This window comes from Martes martes, assembly GCF_963455335.1.
Source record: "Martes martes genome assembly, chromosome: X".
Classification (NCBI taxonomy): Eukaryota; Metazoa; Chordata; class Mammalia; order Carnivora; family Mustelidae; genus Martes; species Martes martes.
In genome coordinates this window covers 1,418,774-1,441,544 of record NC_137897.1, presented here as the reverse complement: position 1 = coordinate 1,441,544, position 22,771 = coordinate 1,418,774, and the positions used below count along the sequence as shown (strand labels likewise).

The 22,771-nt window shown below is 49.7% G+C and overlaps 1 protein-coding gene across 2 annotated transcripts in view; it reads right to left on the bottom strand.

Moving 5' to 3' along the window:
* Nucleotides 1-4,356: 4,356 nt before the first annotated feature.
* CD99 (CD99 molecule (Xg blood group)) overlaps nucleotides 4,357-22,771 on the bottom strand; it is a 30,431-nt gene continuing 12,016 nt past the window's right edge. The window contains exons 2-10 of one of the 2 annotated variants that reach the window (XM_080831217.1): nucleotides 18,204-18,236; nucleotides 17,729-17,773; nucleotides 16,496-16,546; nucleotides 15,782-15,850; nucleotides 14,137-14,181; nucleotides 12,505-12,579; nucleotides 11,468-11,581; nucleotides 5,682-5,738; nucleotides 4,357-4,914 (exon numbers count right to left, since the gene is read on the bottom strand). In XM_080831217.1, the coding sequence (XP_080687343.1) occupies nucleotides 4,889-4,914; nucleotides 5,682-5,738; nucleotides 11,468-11,581; nucleotides 12,505-12,579; nucleotides 14,137-14,181; nucleotides 15,782-15,850; nucleotides 16,496-16,546; nucleotides 17,729-17,773; nucleotides 18,204-18,236 (515 nt within the window). In that variant the 3' untranslated portion in view covers nucleotides 4,357-4,888. Of the gene's footprint in view, nucleotides 4,915-5,681; nucleotides 5,739-6,084; nucleotides 8,320-11,467; nucleotides 11,582-12,504; nucleotides 12,580-14,136; nucleotides 14,182-15,781; nucleotides 15,851-16,495; nucleotides 16,547-17,728; nucleotides 17,774-18,203; nucleotides 18,237-22,771 lie in introns of those variants that run through there. The other variant, XM_080831218.1, reaches the window with a different exon arrangement.

The following is a 22,771-nucleotide window of genomic DNA, read 5'->3' as shown; positions in this document are numbered from 1 at the left end:
GTGGGACCCGCCAAGGGACGCCCAGGCCCTCCAGCAGCCCCGGGGAGCGGGGACGCAGACAGGGAGCAGACTGTCCCTGGGAGGCTCTACAGGGAACCGGCGCGGTGCCCACACGGTCCCGGACTTTGGGTCTCCAGAACAAAGACACAACACGCTTCTGTGGTTTAAGCCCTTCCCACGCATGGTACGAGCTGCCACAGGCAAGACGGGCAGGAGTGTTTTTGCTCACGTCTTTGTCCCTCTGCAGCCTACAATGGGGCTGAACGACCCCCACTCCAGTCTGGTGAGATGGGGCAGCTCCCAGGTGCAGGACGGGCCGTCCAGAGCCTCCCTCGACCCCACGGACTTGGGTACAAGGACGAAAAGCTGCACAGAATATAAAACACCTGTTTCCATCGCCCCAGGTTCACAATGAGAAAGCAAAGGGCGGCCGGTATCCCGGGACGTGTGGGCAGGCAGCAAAGCAAGCACAGGGAGGCAGAAGAGCCCAGAGCCGCCTCGGGGGACGCCGACCTGCAGAGTGGGACCTCGGGCCACATTTCTCCCGCCTGCGGGGCCAGGATGCCAAGTGGGTTCCGGGCGCAGAGAGCGAGGGAGCCGGCGTATTTGCTACCCTGCCACCCGCCATGTGCCCGGGAAGCCGGGTGTAAGTAAGAACAGAACCGGACGGGCGGAACAGGGAAGCCGGCTTCCGCGAAACCGGGCTGTGTGCACAAGCCGCGTCTGGTCACACGTGGCCATCCCCGGAGCGGCGGAACGAGACACGCTGTTCCCTTGTCAGGCACGCCTGGCCGGAGACGCTCTCGTGAACTGGGCACGGCCGAGGTCGGAAATCCTTGCAGGCCTCCCCAGCTGTGCCCCGTCAAAGGCCAGAGAGGTCACTGGGTCCGTCTCTACAAGCCACGCGGGATCTGGGGAAATCACCCTATTTGGCCGTTAGAGGCGGGAGGCAGCCACACGCATTCTGAAAATGGGAGATCTGGACGACCACCCAACGTGATGTGTGGACACCAAGATTCGAAGGCTGTAAAATTTTTCTATGTCCCCAAATATGCCTGTTCCTACGAAATTTTAAAACTACATAGAGTTGGGCGCCTGGGTGGCTCAGTGGGTTAAGCCTCTGCCTTCAGCTCAGGTCGTGATCCCAGGGTCCTGGGATCGAGTCATGCACTGGGGTCTCTGTGCAGCAGGGAGTCTGCCTCCTCCCTCTCCTTCCGCCTCCTGCTCTCTCTCTCTCTCTCAATAAATAAAATCTTTATAAAAATAGGTTAAAAATGATAAAACGACGCAGAGTCATAAAAACCATTCAGACGGCAGACCGCATTGGGATAGGGGTTGTGTGGTCCTGGGATGCACGTGGTCGTCGGACCCCCATCTGTCACGGGTGCAGTACGGCCAGGTCATCTGTCCCCCACTCAGGGGACCCCGGTCTCCCGCACTGATCTCAGCCCAAACAGCTCCCGTACAGGATGCATAGACAGGACAGAGCTGATCAGGAGGATTCCACATTCGCGTCCTCTGTACCTTCAACACCGAGAACGCATGTGGGTTTCCACGTACATTCTCGGGAACAAAAGCTTCGATCCACTGGAGGGGAGAGAAAAACCAGAAATGATAACAACGGGAACAAGGACACGTGAAAAAATGGGCAAAGGGTGTATTCAAGTGTCTCCCCCATAAATGGCGGGAAAATGGATTTTCCCACACACCCCAACCCCGCCTGTGTTGAGAGAAATGTAACATAAAACCAGGGATTTGATGCCGTGTTTTCAACAGGTTGGCAAGGCCCCATAATGTCGGCACACCTTTTTGAGGACACCGGAGACATCACTGGGAAAACCGTGAATTTGCACAATCTTCGTGCATTTAGGCTAAACACACACACACACACCCTAACAAAGCTGACCTCAGACAATAAATAAATAAACGCTCATACATTTGCACAAATGTTCAATGTCCGTGTTTCCCTGATGGCGACAACCTGCACCCAGCTCACGCTGGTTGGTTAAACACATTCGGACCGAGGTTTAAACCCTCTAACAGTGTTCCCGTCTCCTGCTAGCCCTACACAGATTTCCTTTTTTTAAAGGATTTTTAAAAAAGACTTTATTTATTTGACAGAGGAGAACACAAGTAGGCTCCCCTCTGAGCAGGGAGCCCGATGGGGGACTCGATCCCAGGACCCTGGGACCGTGACCTGAGCTGAAGGCAGACGCTTCACCCATGGATCTCCCTCCAGGCATCTCCCCTCCAGGCGTCTCCCCTACATAAATTTTCTAATCCTGATTTCAAAACCGTGACCCTAAGATTCCTCATATAAAAGCTCAGAAATAATTACACGAAGCCATCTTTGTCGAGGAGGAAGAGTACGCTCGCACTTCATTTCCAGTCATTAGAGAACAGCAGGAGCTCGTCCGCCGGCAAGCAGTGTTACCCCAAAGCTAAAGCAACGTCTCCCACCCCAGCGACGAACACACTTGGTAAAGACATGAACGTTAGCAAATTTCCACCAAAAAACCCACATGGAAGAAGAGGGGAGTATCTGAACGCAGGGGCGATATCTGATTCAGGGGAGGATCTGAAATGCAGGGGAGTATCTGACGCAGAGGAGTATCTGACTTACAGAGACGATCTGATTTAGTGCAGAGGGGTATGTGATGCAGGGGAGTATCTGAATGTACAGAACTATCTGATGCAGGGGAGCATCTGCAAGCAAGGGAATATCTGAATGCAAGGGAGTATCTGAATGCAAGGGAGTATCTAATGCAGGGGAGTATCTGAATGTACAGAACTATCTGATGCAGGGGAATATCTGAAAGCAATGGAGTTTCTGAATGCAAGGGAGTATGTGAATACAGAGAAGTATGCAATGTAGGGGAGTATCTGAAAGCAAGGGAGTATCTGAATATAGAGAAGTATCTAATGAGGGGAGTTTCTGAATGTTCAGAAGTATCTGATGCAAGGGAGTATCTGAATACAGAGAAGTATGCAATACAGGGGAGTATCTGAAAGCAAAGGAGTATCTGAATGCAAGGGACTATGTGAATATAGAGTAGTATTCAATCCAGGAGAGTATCTGATGCAGGGGAGTATCTGAAAGCAAGGGAGTATCTGAATATAGAGAAGTATCTAATACAGGGGAGTATCTGAATGTACAGAAGTATCTGATGCAGGGGAGTATCTGAATGCAAGGGAGTATGTGAATATAGAGAAGTCTTCAATCCAGGAGAGTATCTGATGCAAGGGAGTATCTGAAAGCAAGGGAGTATCTGAATGTAGAGAAGTATCTAATACAGGGTATTAGTTATTCAGTATTAGATTCAGTATTAGATATTCAGTATCTGAATGTATAGAAGTATCTGATGCAGGGGAGTATCTGATGCAAGGGAGTATGTGAATATAGAGAAGTCTTCAATCCAGGAGAGTATCTGATGCAAGGGAGTATCTGAAAGCAAGGGAGTATCTGAATGTAGAGAAGTATCTAATACAGGGTATTAGTTATTCAGTATTAGATTCAGTATTAGATATTCAGTATCTGAATGTATAGAAGTATCTGATGCAAGGGAGTATCTGAATACAGAGAAGTATGCAATGCAGGGGAGTATCTGAAAGCAAGGGAATATCTGAATATAGAGAAGTATCTAGTACAGAGGAGTATCTGAATGTATAGTAGTATTTGATGCAGGGGAGTATCTGAATGCAAGGGAGTATGTGAATACAGACAAGTATGCAATGTAGGAGAGTATCTGAAAGCAAGGGAGTATCTGAATATAGAGAAGTATCTAATGGGGGGAGTTTCTGAATGTTCAGAAGTATGTGATGCAAGGGAGTATCTGAATACAGAGAAGTATGCAATGCAGGGGAGTATCTGAAAGCAAGGGAGTATCTGAATATAGAGAAGTATCTAATACAGAGGAGTATCTGAATGTATAGAAGTATCTGATGCAGGGGAGTATCTGAATGCAAGGGAGTATGTGAATATAGAGAAGTACTGAATCCAGGGCAGTATCTGATGCAGGGGAGTATCTGAATGCAAGGGAGTGTCTGAATACAGAGAAGTATGCAATGCAGGGGAGTATCTGATGCAGGGGAGTGTCTCAAGCAGGGGAGTGTCTGAATACAGAGAAGTACGCAATGCAGGGGAGTATCTGGATGCTGAGAAGTCCTTGTTCCCGATGTACCAAGACCAGTAAAGGAAAGTAGGCAGCGAAAGAAAGACCCCGAAAACACAGGGCCACACTTGGGTTGATCGTCTGTCCTACAGTCCCAGAAAAGGGACCCCGGGGTCCATCCCACTGGTTTCCACAGCCTTCTTTAAACATCACCCCACGGCAAAATATTTCAGTAAAAAAGTACTTGGTTTCTTGTTTCTTTTTTATTAGTCTGGTGTGAAAAACAAGAACAAAACAAAAAAAGTCCTACCCAATGAAGGAAATCTTGAGGACACTCGTGGAAGGTTGATCTCACTGTATCCAAGGGTCAACGCCAGGGACGGTTCTGTTTAGTGGACACGTGGTGTGGTACACGGCCCAGAGTTCCGGGAGGGAGAACCTGAGTGGGGTCGGTACTGGAAAGACTCTGCCATGGACCATCGGTCTCTCCCACCCCACGGGGAAAGCCCTACCAGCCCCGGAGAGGGGAAGCACCGTTCCCCTCGGAGCGCGACACGCAGCGTTAGAACCCCCTCGTCCACCCAGCATGGTGCAAACGGGCGCAACGCATCTCAAGGTCAAAACAAAGCGTCTCAATGTAAGGACAGGCGCGGGCAGGACGGGGCTGGAGCCCGCCGTGGCCGCCGCCGCCCGTGCACGTGTTTTTCGGGAAGACACAGCCGGCGAGTCTCGTCCTTCTGCAGGGAATGTCGCGCACGTGCGTCGTGGCCAAGCTTCTATTTTTCCAGAAGACTCCACTGGACTGTCAAGGACAAACAGACGACAAAGACTTCACTAGGCATTCCCGGCTCCCCCCAAAACCCGCACGTCCCCGGCTGCTCCGGAAACACTTCAGACGCGGGTGACTCCCCTAGAAAATCCGTGAGCACGAAACCCGCCGCCGACAGAAAGCAAATCCTGACCCTGACCTGCTTGGGGGAAAAAGTCAACAAATTTCAGTGTGTGATCAACTCTAGCGAGAAAAAATACACACTCCGAGAAAAGTAGGAAAAAAACACAGGAGAAGGCGTTTTCTCCTAGCGACAAAAATGTCTCTGATCCACCAAATCTCACCGTACGTAATTTCCGAAATCCATTTCCGTGGTTTTATTCATCTGGGATGATTCTGGGCTGAGATTTTGCTCAGCATCTCATTGAAGGTTTATAAACCTTAAATGAAGTCGAAGCCCGTGAGACGCAGATGTCCCCAAAGTGTCCATTTTAAAATGGAAAGTACATTACGATGTCACACAACACTGATCTCGGGTCCGCACGTGTCCCATTCCCTACACGCTGCCTCTTGCGGGGCCAACACGTACGTCCCCACGTCCCTATAAATAAGGGAAACGCTCTCACAGACGCCTGATTTTTTTTTTTTCCAACGAAGCTTTCCAAAGTGGACCCGATAGTCCGGCGTCTGTCTTGGGCCCTGACAAGCTCCCCTCGTTGGGGGAAAAAAGAAAAAAAACCCGTGGACCTCGTTCTGCTCGTGGTCCCGGGAAGACACCCGCCCCAGGACCCGCGGCTCACCGGGCTGGTCCGCGTTGGTGCTCTGCTGGTCCTTGGTGCTGGCCTCACCCTGGTCGGCTGAAAGGAAGCACAGACGATGCCCCGAGGGGGTCAATACACAGAAGCCAAGCACGGTGAGCCCCCCACCCTCCTCCCCACCGGCCCACATCAGCAGGACCTGGACAGACGGACACCCAGACCCACCCGGGGCAGCTCCGTCCACACAGAACCGAACGCTAAGGGAGCCTCACCGGGTCCCGTTGGCTTGATTTTGGGTTTTCCTGGTTTGCGTCCATTAAAGAAAATTTTTTTTCCCGGAAATTTCTCTTTGGCATCCGAGCACAGGACCGCTGTCCCCAACGTCCCCTCCCCACGATCGGGATCCCCTCCAGAAGTCGACGGAATTCAAGACAAGGGACAGAGTCGTGGGCAAAACGCGGTTTATTTCCAGACGGCGTCGCTCGGGAATGCCGGCCACCAAGCACACACCGTCCCAGACCCTTCACAGAGCTTGGAAGTTTGCACAAAGCGCCCGGCTCGGGGCGAGAACAGAGCAGACACGCCACACGCCTTCACTGCGGGTCCCGGTGGACATGACAGAATCCCACTGTCAGTCACCCTGTCCCCCTCGCGGGAGACCCAGAGCGGCTAGAGGACCCGAACGGCACCGGTGGTGCGTCTCCTGCTGGATGGGGGACGGGGGCGGTCCTGGGCACACACGGGGTTCCCAGCCAACGGCAGGAGGACAGGCCATCGGGTGACACCGCAGGGCAGAGTGCAACAGGGACCTTTGGAAGAACGCAGCGTCGTCACGGCAACGTCCCCTTGGGGACAACACGGGAAGAGGCATGTGCCCTTCTGATGCTTTTCGATGTTGGTGTCACACACCGCTGGCCCTCGGACAACCTTCTCGAGGTACCCGTGTCACGGCTGGACGCTGGAGGGAGCAGCACCCCAGAATGCGCACGCACGGGGAGCCGGGTGGACGCGGCGGGTGGACGCGGCCTGGGACAGGACAGGTGTCTGCTCTCCACAGAGCAGGACCCAGCCTGCACGGGGCACGGAGCCCAAACACCAGGACCACTGGTGCTGCCAGTCGTGATTCTGACGGGCCTTGGTCACTCCCCCGGGCGCCTCTCCCAGATCCTAAGAGCCGGGCTCTTTGCTGGACCTGTTCACAGCCCTTGTCCGGGGCCGACACTCAAAGGAGAGCCCAGGTCTTGCGACCAGCAGGGCTGCACAGCCAGACTCCCCATCTCCCAGAGGGGACCTAGGCAAGTCCGGGAGACACCACGCACCTCTGCTCCTAAGGGGACACCCCGTTCCACAAGACGCAGCCTGCATCCCACCCTCTCCGCCCTGCCCTGCAACCAGGAAGGGCCACCCACAGCGTATCTCAAAATAAACAAAACCAATGCACATGCTTTTCGTCGGCGCTGGGGACCACTTGCCCCTGGTAGGACCGTCATAGAAAGGGCAGCTTTACGGGCCTCTGTGGCTGGGCACTATTTATGGACATACACGACGTGCATTTGGAGCCAAGACCACAGCCCTGAGGCACCGCCGAGCTGATCTGAACTGATTTGAGGCCGTTACACTGACGACTTCCTTCTCGGGATGGGAGCGCACACACCGGGCTCAGACCCAACCCTACGCTCACCGGGGAACAAGCCTCGTTTTATAAGAACGGAGAGATCGGCAGGGACATCCTCCAAAGAGCCAGCGGTGGCCAAGGTGACCACGGGCGGGGAGGCGGGGGGGACCAGACCCAGGAGCAAAGCACTTAGAGCCCCCAGGACAGGTCCCTCCCCATTCACCACCTGTGTGAACCCCACAACCTTCCAGAGACCCAGAGAAAGGAGACACCAGAACATGCCCGGGGCAGGAAACACCCATGGACGATTTCCCATTTACGGGACGATCCAGAGTGTACAGACTCTCCGGCCGGGGACACGCTCCGCTCCGTTCTCAACAGACTTTCATATTCTACGACGGTGACATTCTTCGGTTGTTCCTAAATAATGGGATTTTTTTTTTTCCTTTCCTTACTGGGGAAGTGAGTCAAGCAGGACAGTCCCGTATTATTATTTTTTTAAATAACACGGGTCAGAGAACAAAGAGGAGCTGCTTCTTTGGACGTGCAGAGGACAAGGCATCCAAGGACTCCAGAGGCTGGAAAGTCAGACGTTTAAAGTTGCAAATGCAACGCGGGCTTTGCCTCGGGACCCTCCATTTGGCCCCGTTCACCTGCAAACGTGAATCTGACGGACGCTCGCGAGCGGGATGGAGGCATGGGCTAAGCCCCCTCCCCGCACCTGCCACGCCGCCTGCCGCAACGTCTTTCCCTCGGATTTAAGTTTAGAAGAAAACAGTTGCATTCCTCCTCACGTCCTAAAACTCCTTGTGCACGAATACAGTCTAATACTATGAGTTTCCGTGCATCTGTGAGGGGAGGGGCGGGGGACACAGAATCCGAGATCGGGGTGGGGTGGGGTGGGGGGAGGCATCCCATCCCCGTGACAACTGACTAACTAGCCGCAGGGAGCGGGGCAAATGCCAGGGTTTGCGTTAGACTCTGCGTCTCGGCGGACACAGATCACGCGGGGGCAGCTCCAGGCGTGCGCACGGTTTCCTGCTTGTCCCTACGGCCGCGGCTCATCTGAAACGAAAGGTCGAGAAATGAAAACCGAACCAAACGGAAAAAGGGACGGGGGAGCTCCGCAGAGCTCCCAGCACGTGCAAAAGCCCCGGGCAGCAGCCGCCGGCTCTGACAAAGACAGTCTGCGTGCTCAGGAGTGCAATGGGTTTTTAGGATTTTCTTAAAGCGATGCTTAAAGGACAAGGGGCCGTGGGAGGCATGGGTCCAAGATGGAAGCCAGTTCAAGGACGAGAGGGAGGTGAGGTAGGGATGGATGTTGGGAGGGAGAGGAAGACAAGGGACAGGACAGCAGCGCAGCTCAGCCCAGCAATACCTCAAACACCTGCTGGAAAAAGCACAGGGACACGCGGGAGAGCCCACATCCGCCGCCAGGCACACGGAAGGACAGCATCGTGCAGAGCAAATGACAGTCGCCCAGAGCGGGTCGCCATGCATGCCGTTGGCCGCTCAAAGCCAACACGGCAAACCACAAACACCCACATCGGCCACGAGCCCACACCCTCTTCACAGGCCAGCGTGCGCCATTTGCAAAAAAGCCACATTAAACTCTTAGGCACACATCAAAATCTCCAGGAATAAAGGACAAGATCTACCAAGCCGCGTTGGCCACGGACACTGTTTTGGGCATCGGCTCCCAACATGATACTAAATAGCACTTCAGAGAATGTAGAGCCGGAATTCTGGTATCTGATGGATGCATTTCCCCAAAGAGAGACCACCCACTTGATGGAGACGGACCTTCACGCACAACTCAACAGACCCTACCAAATTCAACGCGATGACAAGGTCCTAGAGAACCACACTCTATGGAAACGCCCACTCTTATAGAACCATGGTTTTCCCCCAAAACCATGGTTTCTTCAAGCACTGGGATGCACAACGGCCATGTCCTTCTTAGGAAATGTCCATGCGCACAGCTGCACCAACCCAACAAGAACACCCACCAACAGTCCTGCACAAACCCCACTGAAAGGTCTAGGATGTTGACGATCCCAATGCCTGAATCCAACACTTCAATTCTACATCTTCATAAAAAACGTGCCATGGAGACAAACCCCGAGTTCATCTACTAATAGGTCAAGAACGCCAAAATGTCTCTTCATGGACTTGGAAGACGTCGCTCACTCTCCTGTGATACCATCCTGGGGTTGACTGAAAAACATCATCTAATTTTCTTTGTCTTATGGGCATTTTATGGCTGTAGACCAAGGTCCCTAATGACTGAAATCAGAGCTACCAGCTTCCTTGTTGCGTTTTTTTGTTTTTTGGGTTTTTTGGACATTTTCTTTGTGCATCTGTATCAGCAAAAATCATAAATCCCGTAAAAACCAGAAAGCAAATCAAGATGGTAAAGTCACTCCTGATATTCACTTCACTCACGCAGAACGAGAGACTGTGCAAAATTCTGGGTAGATGAATGACCAGGAATGGGGGACAGAGGGACGGAGAACACTTGGTTTCCCAAGTTCCTAATCCCATTCCAAGTACGGGACAACATCAAGTCCATTATGATTCTTGGGTCCTCCCCCAAATCCCTGTGCCTCGGCGTATGAATGTCACATTGGCATCGTAACATCCAAGGGGGTCATATATCTCAAACCCGAGGTGACAGAAAGGCTTTGCAGGTCCACAATATGACTGAATTTGGAAATCCAAATTGGATTTGACAGTCACCTATAGATTTTCAGAAAACCGTTGTGCCCAGACTTCCCATCATTCTTCCCTAGCAGGCATGCCTTCCTTCTCTCCTGGCTGGGCATCGGGCTCTCAGCTGAGCGTTTTCAGAGAGGGGGGCAGAAATGAAGTCCACTTGGGCTCGTCCTTGACCTCAGCTCTCTCTCCATTTGGGCACGTCCTTGACCTCACACTTGGGCATTTCCTTGACCTCGCTCATCTCTTCATTTGGGCACGTCCTTGACCTTGGTCATCTGTCCACTTGGGCGTGTCCTTGACCTCGGTCATCTATCCATTTGGACATGCTGGATACTTAACATTCAGACAACGGAGCATGGTTTCCTGAGAGCCCCTGATGGAAGGTGCCCGGTCACACGTGGGAAATAGACATCATCAGGTACCCTTCCCCTTCGCTGTAAGGAGAAAAGTCTCTGAACCTACAAGCCGTTTGGGACTTTCAGTTTCAGGCTACAAACAGAGTCTGTGAATCTAAAAATCTAGAATGATGGGAGATTGAGGGTCGACTCCCTCCTTATAGACAAATTTTGTATCACCATCTATTCAAATCTTCGGTGAATTTCCCTAGAGTCTTCAGGCAGTGGTCCTTGAAGATGGAGGTCAATGGCTAAGTATGAATCTGGACTTGAAACTACAGGTGGGTTGAGAAGTTCAGACAGCATGAGGCTCCATCCACAGATCATGGGACCCCTAAAGCCACAGCAGAGTCCACCCCTCGTGTTCATCTTGCAAGAGGGAAGGCAAGACTTAGAGCAACCCAGAGATGCAAGCGCATGAGCCATGTTCAAAACAGAACTTACGGACTTCAAGGCAAAGCCTGTGTAACTCAGGGACTCTTGCCTGTATGGTACCCAAACACCCAACGATGGAGTTCCAATCCCTATGCTGGTGGGTATGACACCCTCCACATTCTCCTATAAATTTTATATCCCAAACCCTGTCAGAGTACCTGTCAGTTCAGGGATACCACAAAGGCCATCAGCCACCCTGCATTTCGATTTTAATTCCCTTGGTTGGAGAAAACAATATGGCGGCCCTTCCAGTCATCGCTCTTGTCGTGAGGGGGACGAGGATGACCGCAGTTATACGTTGGGATGAATAAACATTTCCAGGAGCTAACATTTCTCCAATCGACCTGTCAAGACGTTCACGCACAGCCCTAGGAATTCTCACAAAAGGCTGATGGTGTGCAGGTGATCCTCCCCCCACCTTTAGAGACGGAAAACCCAAAGACAGGGGTGGTTACTGACTGGCAAAATTTGCAGAACTCCACACGGGTGGCACCGGAATGGAAGCTACAGAGTCCAATCCCACTATTACCAACAATCTCTGGAACTATCAGCCACCTCCCACGCGTCTCATGCCAACGGGACATCCGCATTGTTTTAGTTTCGAGAAAGCAGAGCTTTCAAGTTAGTAAGGCATGAAGGGAAGGACGCGGCCACAAAAACCTTACCGTTTGCTTTGAAGCACAACTTCTTCTTCTGGTAGGCGATAAAGCTAGAGAGTGCTCCGGCCACGGCCACCACGACGGCCCCGATGATGCCAGGGACTACCCCCGGGGAGTCGGCTGTGGGAAGAAGCACACGGCACGTACTATCAGTAACTCTCACACCGCGTGTATCCCCGCCACGTGGACAGCTAAGCTATTTCTAAGCGTGGTGGCGGCACAGGACATCCCACTCCATGAGTCAATCAAGGATGGTGTGAAGGTTAATTGTGTCCATTTGACTGGGCCCAGGGGTGCCCAGATGACTGGGAAAACATTCCTTCCAGGTGTGTCCATATAGATGTTCTCGCAAAAGATTAATGTCTGTATCTACAGACTGCATGAAGCAGGTGGCCTTCACCAGTGAGGATGGACATCAACCCACCCATAGAGGGCCTGCACGGAACAGAGCACACAGATGGGACATCATCTTCGTCTGCCCTTTGTGCATGGAGGCTACTACTTCTTGGGATTTGAGACTCAGGATGGGACTTGCCCTCCAGCTTTCTTGGTTCCCAGTCCTCTGGACTTGGACTGAACCACACCAGACCTTCTCCTGGTTGTCCAGCTTGCAGTCAGCAGATCATAGATCTTCTCAGTGTCCACAATCACGGGGGACAATTCCTTACAATCAATCTCTTTCTGTAGATCTATACCTACATCTACCTCTAGATAGATCCCAATGGTTCCGTTTCTCTGGGGAACCGCAGGTAATAAAGATGGGTTAGGGTTAGGGTTCGTAGGGCACCGTGGGAAGATGAGTGAACCTAACGTGTGGGTGTCATCCGTACCCCCTTGCTGAACCGACTCGAGAACGTCAATGACCCACTTCAGCAGAGCGCTTGGGATGTGCATGGGGCAAGGCAACGACACTCGGACGTTGCCCGCCATCATCTTTAGGACAACAGAGCCAACACAACACGTTTGGTCTTGACCACTGCATTCTGCTTTTTCTCAACAGTGCCTATAAGAAACCCAAGACATCAGAAACCACGTGTACATACCCTGCTCCCCACCGTCATGATTTTGGCTTCCTCCGCCAGCGCCGCCACCGCCACCGCCGCCGCCGCCACCGCCTCCTGCCAGGGAGAAACAGGCTCGCAGACAAGTCGTGCTGGGAAGATTTTTGGCAAAGAAAATATCATCCCAGAGATCAACTCCTGGGACCTTGAGTTGTGAAGGAACTCAGAGAGTCCTTTCCTTTCGTTGAGTCCCGACTTTGCTAAACATCATCGGACTCATCCCTGTTTTTCTGACACGCAGGCTCAGCTCCTGACTCAAACCACTCCTCTCATGGTGGGCCGCAGGAGAGCCAGTAAGTCCTGCGTGCCTTACGGATGCGGACCCCTCTTGCTGGCCTGGGAAGAATCCCAGTCAGGGCCTTGGAGCCCACCTAAGACCCAGCCCATGGCTACGGGGTGATCCAAACCATGTTCCTAATTGACTCCCAGGATATGTACTGGGGACCCCTTGAGCAACCTAAGAGGGTTAGGAGAGCCAACCCATGGTACAGGCAAAAAATCCATATACAACTTTTGATTCCCCCGAAAATTAACTACTTACTAATGACCTACTGTTGACTGTTGGCTTCCTGATAACAAAACAGTTGATAACACACATGTTGTATGTTCTATGTATTATATACTGTACTTTTTTTTTTTTTTAAGACTTTATTTGTCAGAGAGAGAGCACAAGCCAGGGGAGAGGCAGGCAGGTCAGCTGAAGGAGAAGCAGGCTCCCCACTGAGCAAGGAGCCCGATGTGGGACTCGATCCCAGGAACCCGAGATCACGACCTGAGCCAAAGGCAGCCACTTAACCAACTAGGGCACCCAGGCGTCCCCTATGTATTGCACTATTACAACAAAATACTCTTACAATAAAGTAAGGTAGGGAAGAGAACATGTGATTAAGAAAATCGTAAGAAAAAAAAAAGAAAGAAAACTATGAGGGAGAGAAAATACATTTATAAGATTATATTGTATTTATCGAAATAAATGGACTCATGCAGACCAAACCTGTGTTGGTCAAGGGTGAACTGTAAGTGTATATTAAGACCAGCTACATGTAAATATCATAAATATTAATATATTCTAACTACTATTAAGACATTATTATATTATTGTAAACTTAAATTTTTATATATATTATATTATTTTATTTGATTATATTATATATATTATATATATATTATATATATATTTATATACAAGATGTATTATATATAAGTACTGCTCTGGACCCTACTCTAAGCTAAGGTTTTAAAAAGAGAGGTGGAGAATCTTTCATTTCTACATTCACTAAATAATAGACCACATGTCATTGATGGCACCCAATAGCCACCAAAAAAACACCAAAAAAAAAACAGGTGACTGGGACGTTCAGGAGATGTCTGAGAATGTGCAGTCAGCCCCATGCATATGGCGGGTAGCTCCCTGAACCATGGTACAGCAACCAGAGACCAGCCCTGGTGGGGCAGGCCTTACGGTCCTCATCCTTGATGCGTCTACAAATGGCGGAGATGGGAAGAGATTTCCAAGCAGTTGACTGTGATTTCACTGAGGGTCAGACTGTAGACCCTGACGTCATTGTGTACAGCAGGTGCACGACAGGGAGAAAAGAGAAGCCATAACTCTACCTCCATCTGACGCTCCATCAATGAGATCAGAATCTGAAAAGCCACCTAGGAGACAAAAACACAGGGTCACCTGCCATATCGGACAGTCAGGAGGGTCGAGATCAGCCGTGCCTCGCCCCAAACTCGCTGACACATGACAAATTTTTTTTTTTTTTAAGATTTCATTTTTGTATTTTAGAGACTGAGAGAGAAAAGGAGCATGAGTAGGGGGGAAGGTACAGAGAGAATCTTAAACAGACTCCATGAGGAGCATGACCCAGATGGGGGGCTCGATCTCACGACCCTGAGATCATGACGTGAGCTGAAACCAAGAGTCAGATGCTCAACTGACTGAGCCCCCCAGGCGCTCTGAGACGTAACCATTAAAAAAAATTTTAAAGCACACTGGGTTCGTGCATTTTTGTTACGCAGCAGTAGCTGGCTGATACATATCAGATGTAATGCATCAGTTTAACAAAATAACAAAACCTATCATAACTAAATACGGTTTGTTCCAAGAAGTCAAGGACGTATTCTGTAGAAAGACATCGTTCAGTATATCTTGTCATATTCACGGGTTAAAAGAAAAAAAATGCTCATAGGCACTGATGAACACATACAGTCGATGAAATTTAATATGGGTTTTCTAGCCAAGGCGCAAGGATTCAAATACAAGAAAACTGGAAAGAGACAATATAAACATAAAAAAAACCACATTTGATTGAAAAATCATTTGCAAATAATATGATAGTCTTTTCATAAAAAACTAAACGATGAAGGCAAAATTATTAACAGGTAATAAGGATTCATCATTAAGTGGCCCATGAGGAAAGACGTGTGAAATTCATTTCCATATCCCAGAAATAAGCAGAAAAATAATGGGCATAAAATGTATTCACAGAAACAAATACCAACAAGCAAAAGCAATTTAGAAATAACGTTTATAGGAACGGCAACAAGAAAAGAGGACAGAAAACGGATTCCAAAGCAAAAAAGCTCAATTTTGCAAACGGTTGGCATTCTGCAAATTGATTTCTCACTGGAAACCATTCAAATGACAATAAAAGGCGGATTTTCTTTCTCCCCAGAGGGATGAGAGACAATGACCCAGTGAGTGCTAAATTAAAAAGAAAAAACAGCCACAAAGACGCAGGGGAGCCATTCGAACATAAAAGATCCCACGGGGAAAACACACACACATGCACACATATTCCAAGACCACTTGCCAAAAACCACTGCGAAAAATACCCAAAGGGTAAAATAAGGGGAGAAATATTTTCATCATAAATGACTGAAGAAAGGATTTGTACGTGGGTGACGTGGGCTTCTCGACCAGACAGGACATGCCCATTTTCCTCAAATGTAACCCAGAACCAGAGACACAAGCAAGCCACGCACAAAAGAGAAACCAGATGTGGCCAACTGACACGCCGAATTTATTTCCTTTAATTTCGAAAATACATTGCACCGAAAGTCAAATCCAAACCAAAAACACCTTTTCAAGAACTCATGTCTCACTCCTGGAAACCCGGAATGGCCTTGTCCCAGGGAGTCCCCCCCCCACCCCATGAAGGCTATGCTGATCTAATAGGACGACTTCTCGGCCGACAGGGAGACCACCGTAGTCTGAGAAATGCACAGTGTGCGTTCAGGGAAGGGGTCTTACCCGAAGATCCCGGCTGGTTGGGGTTTGGATGAGGCTTAGGTTTGGGTGGATTCGGTGGTACTGGGTCATCTGTTGGTAAAAAACGCAAGTGTTGCATTTGTGAGGAGTCAGCCGAAAAACCCCAAAACACAAGAAAGAAAACACACCCGTTTTCCTACAGAGGGTTTCCCAAACAGCTACAAAGGGGAGCATATCCTTTCTCACGGTGGAGACCACCAAACCCAGCCACCAGCCCATTTCTTCCCATCATCATCCACCTGTCCTCCCTACCTTCGAGAGAACTGGATGGTTTCAACAGTTCCATAAATTTCTGTTAGAAACTAAAGCAAGTGCCTGGACCAGGTACAGAATTCGTGGGACCCAGTGCAAAATAAAAATGTAGGGCCCCTCGTTCAAACTCTATTGAGAATTTCAATATGGCGGCCACAAACCGTTCCTGCACGGCTAGGGCTCTGGCTGAGTGAGTGCACGGGGCACTTAACCTGGCAAGTGACCATTGCAAAGACTGGAAACCCTTTTTTAATTTTTATTCAATAAAAGCAAAAACAGGTGAAAACCAGAAACCCAACAAGAGCCAACAACAACGCACCATTCCCCATGTGTTCGTGGTAACGGCAAGTTCTGTCTTGAGAGGCACAAGGCTCTCGGGAACGATGATAATTTGGTGATCGTAACCGAAGTCGGCCACCCAGGAGACTTCCCAAAGGTACTTACTGTGTCCTCCGCCGCCGCCGAGGGCATCTTCCAGACTGAACCCGTCATCGTCTACAAGGGAAACGGACTGTTAACCCTGAAGACCCAGGAAGGAATTCAGCTCCCTAAGCCACGGAGGAACCCCTGCATCCCCACCTCCCCAAACACGACGGCAAACACCAGTCTGACCCGGGTCCAAACAGAAGAGCCGAATTCCTGACCTCTCCGAGGAAAGGAGCAAGAGACAAAGAAAAAAAAAAAAAACCCACAAAAAGGAATTGTACTCATTCACGGCACCACGTGGGCCAAGCTGGGATTCCAACTCTGCCCACCGAGAATCCTTCGCCATTACCGTCCCATCCGAAACCAGCCCTTCCCCGTGGCCAGCGTCCTCTGTAAGGCAGACACGACACGGTGGACGCAGAAATGGGGCAGCAGACTCAGGCGGGCATGCACCTACACCGGGATTCCCTCAACGAAATGATGGGACCCTTCCTGCTGGCATCACGGGTTTCCTTGGTATTATGACCCCTTTCCAATTTCCTGCTACGTTAGCGAGGTTGGCGGATCTGCCCGTTGCACGGCACTGAACTACGGTGGCAAGTCAGGTTTTCAACAGTCTCTAATCCAAAAACCTTTTCACCCCGCGCCGCGCAAGGACGCGGGTCTGAACACGGCAGGTGCTACCCTTTCACTCTTGACGGGACATTCTGGCCGGGGAGCCCTGTTCCTAAACAAAGCTATTCTATTAAAAACAAATTAAAACAACAACAGCGGTAAGACCGCCACGATTTTGACGTCTGGTTGGCCAAGAAGCAACGATCAGACTCTCGTTCCCGGTTCCCGACTTTCATTTGGAAGGAACCCCGCCTAGAACGGGTAGGTGTGTCCTAGCGGCTGGAGACCGGGTCTGCTCACGGCTTGTACCGGCATCTCGGCCCCGGAAACTGCTTCTCCTACGCAACGCACATCCAAACACAGAGCGAGCCCTCCAGAAAGACACCGTCCAGACGACCCGAAATCATCCCCAAGACACGTCAGACCCCAGTGTTGCCCAAAACACATGGCACCCGGTGGCCAACGTCGACACCATGGCTCCAGGAGGAACCGGTCTGCACCCAGATCCCCCAAAGCATTCGTCTCTGTGGTTGTCTACGTCTTGAGCAGCTGTTGGATGAGCGGGAGGGTGCACGGCCCCAAGAGCTGTCCGGCAGACGTCCTCCGCTGTGCCCGCCAGGCCCGTTGGCTTCTTACCAGCGCTGGGTCTCTTGGGCGGTGCCGTGGGCTTCTTCTCCTTGTCTAGAGAGAAAAGACATCGAATCAGCAAGACCCGTCGCTGAGGAACGGTACCAACTCTCAAGGATGCCCCATGCGCTCTAAAAAAAAGTCGGGAGAATGTCCAAATCACCACACACAGCCCCCATGGCTCTGGCAGTGGACAGGGACTGGAGCGTGAATTGTGAGCCCAACAGGACCCCCGGGGACGGGTGCACAGCCTGATGCCGGACGCGGCCTTTGCTGAGACCGAGACCAAGGGGGTCTTTGCGCTGGGAAGGTTTCCTCCCACTACCCAGAGCGACGGGCTTTTCGTCCCCCCGTGTGAGTCCCTTCCCGGGTCCACACGCGATACACTGACTACGTTCAGACGAAACACCCGTCGTCCGTTCAGACACACAATTCTAACACGACACCTGTCGCCTCATGAATATTAAATCGCAGCAGGACTTACCGTCGAGGGCGTCCGCCAAGTCGAAGTCTTGGCCTACGAGGACAGAGAGTCCGGTTAGAAATCAGGAAAACAGTCGTGCCAAAATTAAGAAGGCAATATTTTTTTAAAAAAAGATGGGGACTGAAATTTTTCTGGACTTCATGGCGTTTGCAAGAGTTAGTTGGTTTTTAAAACGTAGAACACGCCGGAAGGTGTCATGTCTTCGACACGCACATGTTTATGCCGAGAAGGAAGACGACAGTTTACGCTGGAAACAGCTGGTGATCGTAACATTTAGCAATGTAACAATTAAAAAAATATGTGTGTAACAATTTAAAAAAATGTATATAACAATAAAAAGTGTATAACAATTTTTTAAAAGTGTACAACAATTTAAAAATGTGTGTAACAAAAAATGTCTATAACAATTTGAAAATGTGTATAACAATTTAAAATGTGTGTAACAATATTTTTAAATGTGCATAATTTAAAAAATGTGTGTAACGATACAAAGTGCATAACAATTTTTAAAAATGTATATAACAATTAAAAATGTGTATAACAATTTAAAAAAGTATAACAATTTTTAAAACTATGTGTAACAATAAAGTGTATAACAAAAAATGTGTATAACAATTAAAAAAACGTGTAGCAATTTAAAAAAATGTGTGTAACAATAAAAAACTGTATAACAATTAAAAAAGTGTATAACAATTTTTAAAAGTGTATAACAATTTTTAAAAATATATGTAACAATAAAGTGTATAACAAAAAAATGTGTATAACAAAAAAAGTGTAGCAATTTTTAAAAATGTGTGTAACAATAAAAAACTATATAACAATTTAAAAAGTGTATAACAATTTTTAAAAGTGTATAACAAAACAACCCAAAAAAACAACAAAAATTTTTTAAAGTGTATAACAATTTAAAAATATTTCATAATTTTTAAAAATGTGTATAACAATAAAAAGTGTATAACAATTTTTTAAATGTGCATAATTTTAAAAATGTGTATAACAATACAAAGTGCATAACAATTTTAAAAAATGGGTATAACAATTAAAAATGTATGTAACAATTTAAAAAAGTGTATAACAATTTTTAAAAATGTGTTGAACAATAAAGTGTTTAACAATTTTAAAAATGTGTATAACAATTAATAAACAGGTCTACCAATTTAATAAAATGTGTGTAATAATAAAGTATATAACCATTAAAAAATGTGCATAACAATTTTTTTAATGTGCATAATTTTAAAGTGTATAACAATTTTAAAAATGTGTGTAACAATTAAAAAGTGTATAACAATTTAAAAAATGTCTACAACAATTTAAAAATGTGTATAACAAAAATGTAGATAATAATTTTTTAAATGTGTATAACAATTTTTAAAATGTGTATAACAAATTAAAAAAGTGTATAACAATTTAAGAAAATGTGCATAATTTTCTTATGTACCAATTTTAAAAAGTTTGTAACAATAAAAAAGTGCATAAAAATTTAAAAATATGTATAACAATTTTTAAAAATATGTATAACAATTTTTTAAAATGTGTATAACAATTAAAAAAGTGTATAACAATTTAAGAAAATGTGCATAATTTTAAAAAATGTGTATAACAGTTTAAAAAATGTGTATAACAATTTAGAATGTGTATAACAATGTAAAAATGTGCATAATAATTTAAAAAATGTGTATAACAATTTTCCCAAATGTGTATAAATTTTTAAAAATGTGTGTACGAATTTCGCCCGTGTGTCCTTCATGAACGACAGACCCCCCCTCCAATAATGACTAACAATTCCCCGTACGTGACGAAAACACACACCCGGACAGAAAAGCCCCATTTATGACAAACTTCCCCGACTACACACCCAACCTGCGTTTCCTGCAAATGCACTGAACTACTCAGAAACGCACAGAAATGGTCTTCTGAGCTCCTGGGATCGCTCAAGCGGGGCGTCCGCTGAGACAAGCCGCGTTTTCTCTCTGGTCCCGAGTGTTTTGATGGAAACCGTTTCCGTGCCGTGGCCCAGTGCCCGTTTCTGGCCGGCAGCAGAAAAGGCAACGTAAGGACATTTTGGAGAAGCCCGCGTGGGCTGTGAGGACACTGACCGCAGGCCGGACGGGGACCGTGAGGTCCGGAAGCCGAGGGGACCCCGGCCTCCCCGCAGGGAGCTCCACGAACACGCGTGGGTGCCGTCCCATGTGGGCACATGCTCAGCTGCACGGAGCGTCTCAGACAGGTGGCGCTCCATAATTGCGTCCTCCGTCATGTGTGCGTGGGGCATGCATGTGTGTGCGAGCATAGATGCAGGTGTGTGTGTGGGTGGACACATGTGCATGGCCTGTGTGTGCATGTATGCAGGTGGGTGTGGTTTGTGTGCGGGGGTGTGGACACGTGTGCACGGTTTCTGTGTGCATGTGCACAAGTTGGTGTGGTATGTGTGTGTGTGCGCACTGGACATGTGTGTGTGGTTTGTGTGTGCATGTGTGCAGGTGGGGGTGGTGTGTGGGTGTGCGTGTGGACACGTGTGCATGGTTTATTTGTGCATGTGTGCAGGTGTGTGTGCTTTGTGTGGGGGGTGTGGACATGTGTGCATGGTTTGTGTGTGCATGTGTGCAGGTGGGGGTGGTGTGTGTGCATTGGACACGTGTGCGTGGTTTGTGTGTGCATGTATGCAGGGATGTGGGGGTGTGGTTTCTGTGAGTGTGTGTGGACACGTGTGCATGATTTGTGTGTGCATGTATGCAGGTGGGCGTGGTTTGTGTGTGTGTGCATTGGACACATGTGCATGGTTTGCACGCGGGCACATGTGCAAGTGTGTGTACCTTGTTTTGTGCATACTTCTGTAGTTCTGTCTGCGTGTGTACGTGCACATGTCTCTACATCTAGTGTCGATGTGTGTATCTGTGTGTGCACATGCGCGTGTGTCTGTGTGTTCCTACATGTGTGCTAACAACACGCAAGCAGAAGCCGGCGGTCTCGGGCACGATGCTTACGCGACCCCCAGCGACCCCACGGTGGGCTGTACTCAGGATCCCAGACCTGGAGTCCGGCCGTCTACACCCGCGCGGTCCAGACACAACACACACAATAATAGGACGTCCTGCACGCGGCAGGTTTCCCTGAGGCAGCACGTGGGATTTCGCCGACGTCGCCGACCCCGCTGGCCGTGGCATAAACACGCACGCGTGTCCACGTCGGTGGTCCTATTTACAGAGAAATGTGCACCTGTTCCGCCGCACGCGCTTCACCGGCCATCCCCATGGGACAGCTTTCCCAGACGTCCACCTCCCACCCTGCCCTGGGGAGGCCGTCTGGCTCCGAGGGCCCATCCCTGAGCCGGACGGGTTCCGAGAGGGGACGATGTCACCCTCGGGCGGAAGGGGGACGCTTACAAAGGGGAAGCAGACAGGGCTCTCTGCGATGCTCGGAAACCAACAGCAACACATGTGAACGAAATACAGACTTTTCTGTGTGACTCCCAATTCCTGTGACTTCTGCCTCGTGAGAGAGAATGGGGATGGACAGACTCGGCGAGGAGAGCAAACGAGAGAGCCGTCTACACGGACTCGCGTGTGTGTTTCTACGTGTGCGCACTGCTTACGGGCGTGTGTATGCGCTGCACGGGAGCCTGTGCGTGTGCCTGTGGGCACATGTTAGCTGTGTGTATGCACTGCATGGGAGCACGCGTCTGTGTGCACGAGCGTGTGTCTCAGGCGTGTGTATGCATTGCACGTGAGCCCGTGTCTGTGTGCATGTGGGCATGCGTTAGGCGTGTATATGCATTGCATGGGAGCACGTGTCTCTGTGCACAACGGCGTGTTAGGCATGTGTATGCACTGCATGGGAGCTTGTGTCTGTGTGCACGTGGCTGTGTGTCTGTGAACACCAGAATCACAGACCAGGAACTCACTCTCCCTAAAACGCTGCCTCGTCCCCTGCCCAGCCTTCCCTGTCCCTGCTCCGAGGAGGCCATGGGTCCCCTGCACACCCCTTTCACTGACGCCCTGCAGCCCCCACGCAAATCCAGGAGCAGAGCAAGCAGGGACGGGGGCAGGCTCTCCAAACGCCCTCCAGCCCCCATACCCCCAGGCTGCCCTGTCTGCTGTGGCTCTCGTCCAGGACTCTCTGCTACAGACCACGGCCAACGCTGCCATCCGGTCACTAAAACCAACCACAGAGTCCACTGCTCCCAAGACCCCAGGGTCAGCAAGGGCAGGTCTGACAGTGGAGGGGCAAAGGGAGACTGCACCCTTCTCGGCCTCCTCCCCAACCCCCCTGCGTGCCCCAGGAGAATGCCCTCGGCCCCAGAGGGAGAGCCTCACTTGTGGGCAAGACCCCCAGGCACTGGGGCTGAGACCATTCAGCCTGGATCCCAGGGCTCGGGGCTCTCCCTGCCCTCTGCCCCCTGGGGACCCCCTTTTCCTGGTCACAAAGCCACAGCGTCCCCACAGATGACAGAATCCCGGGGACTACCCCCTGGGAGTGCCCCCCACACAGAGCGGGACAGAAATTCCGGGGCACGGAGGGGCCAGCTTCCCCAGAAAGTCCCCCCTCGACTCAATCATGAAGACACATCC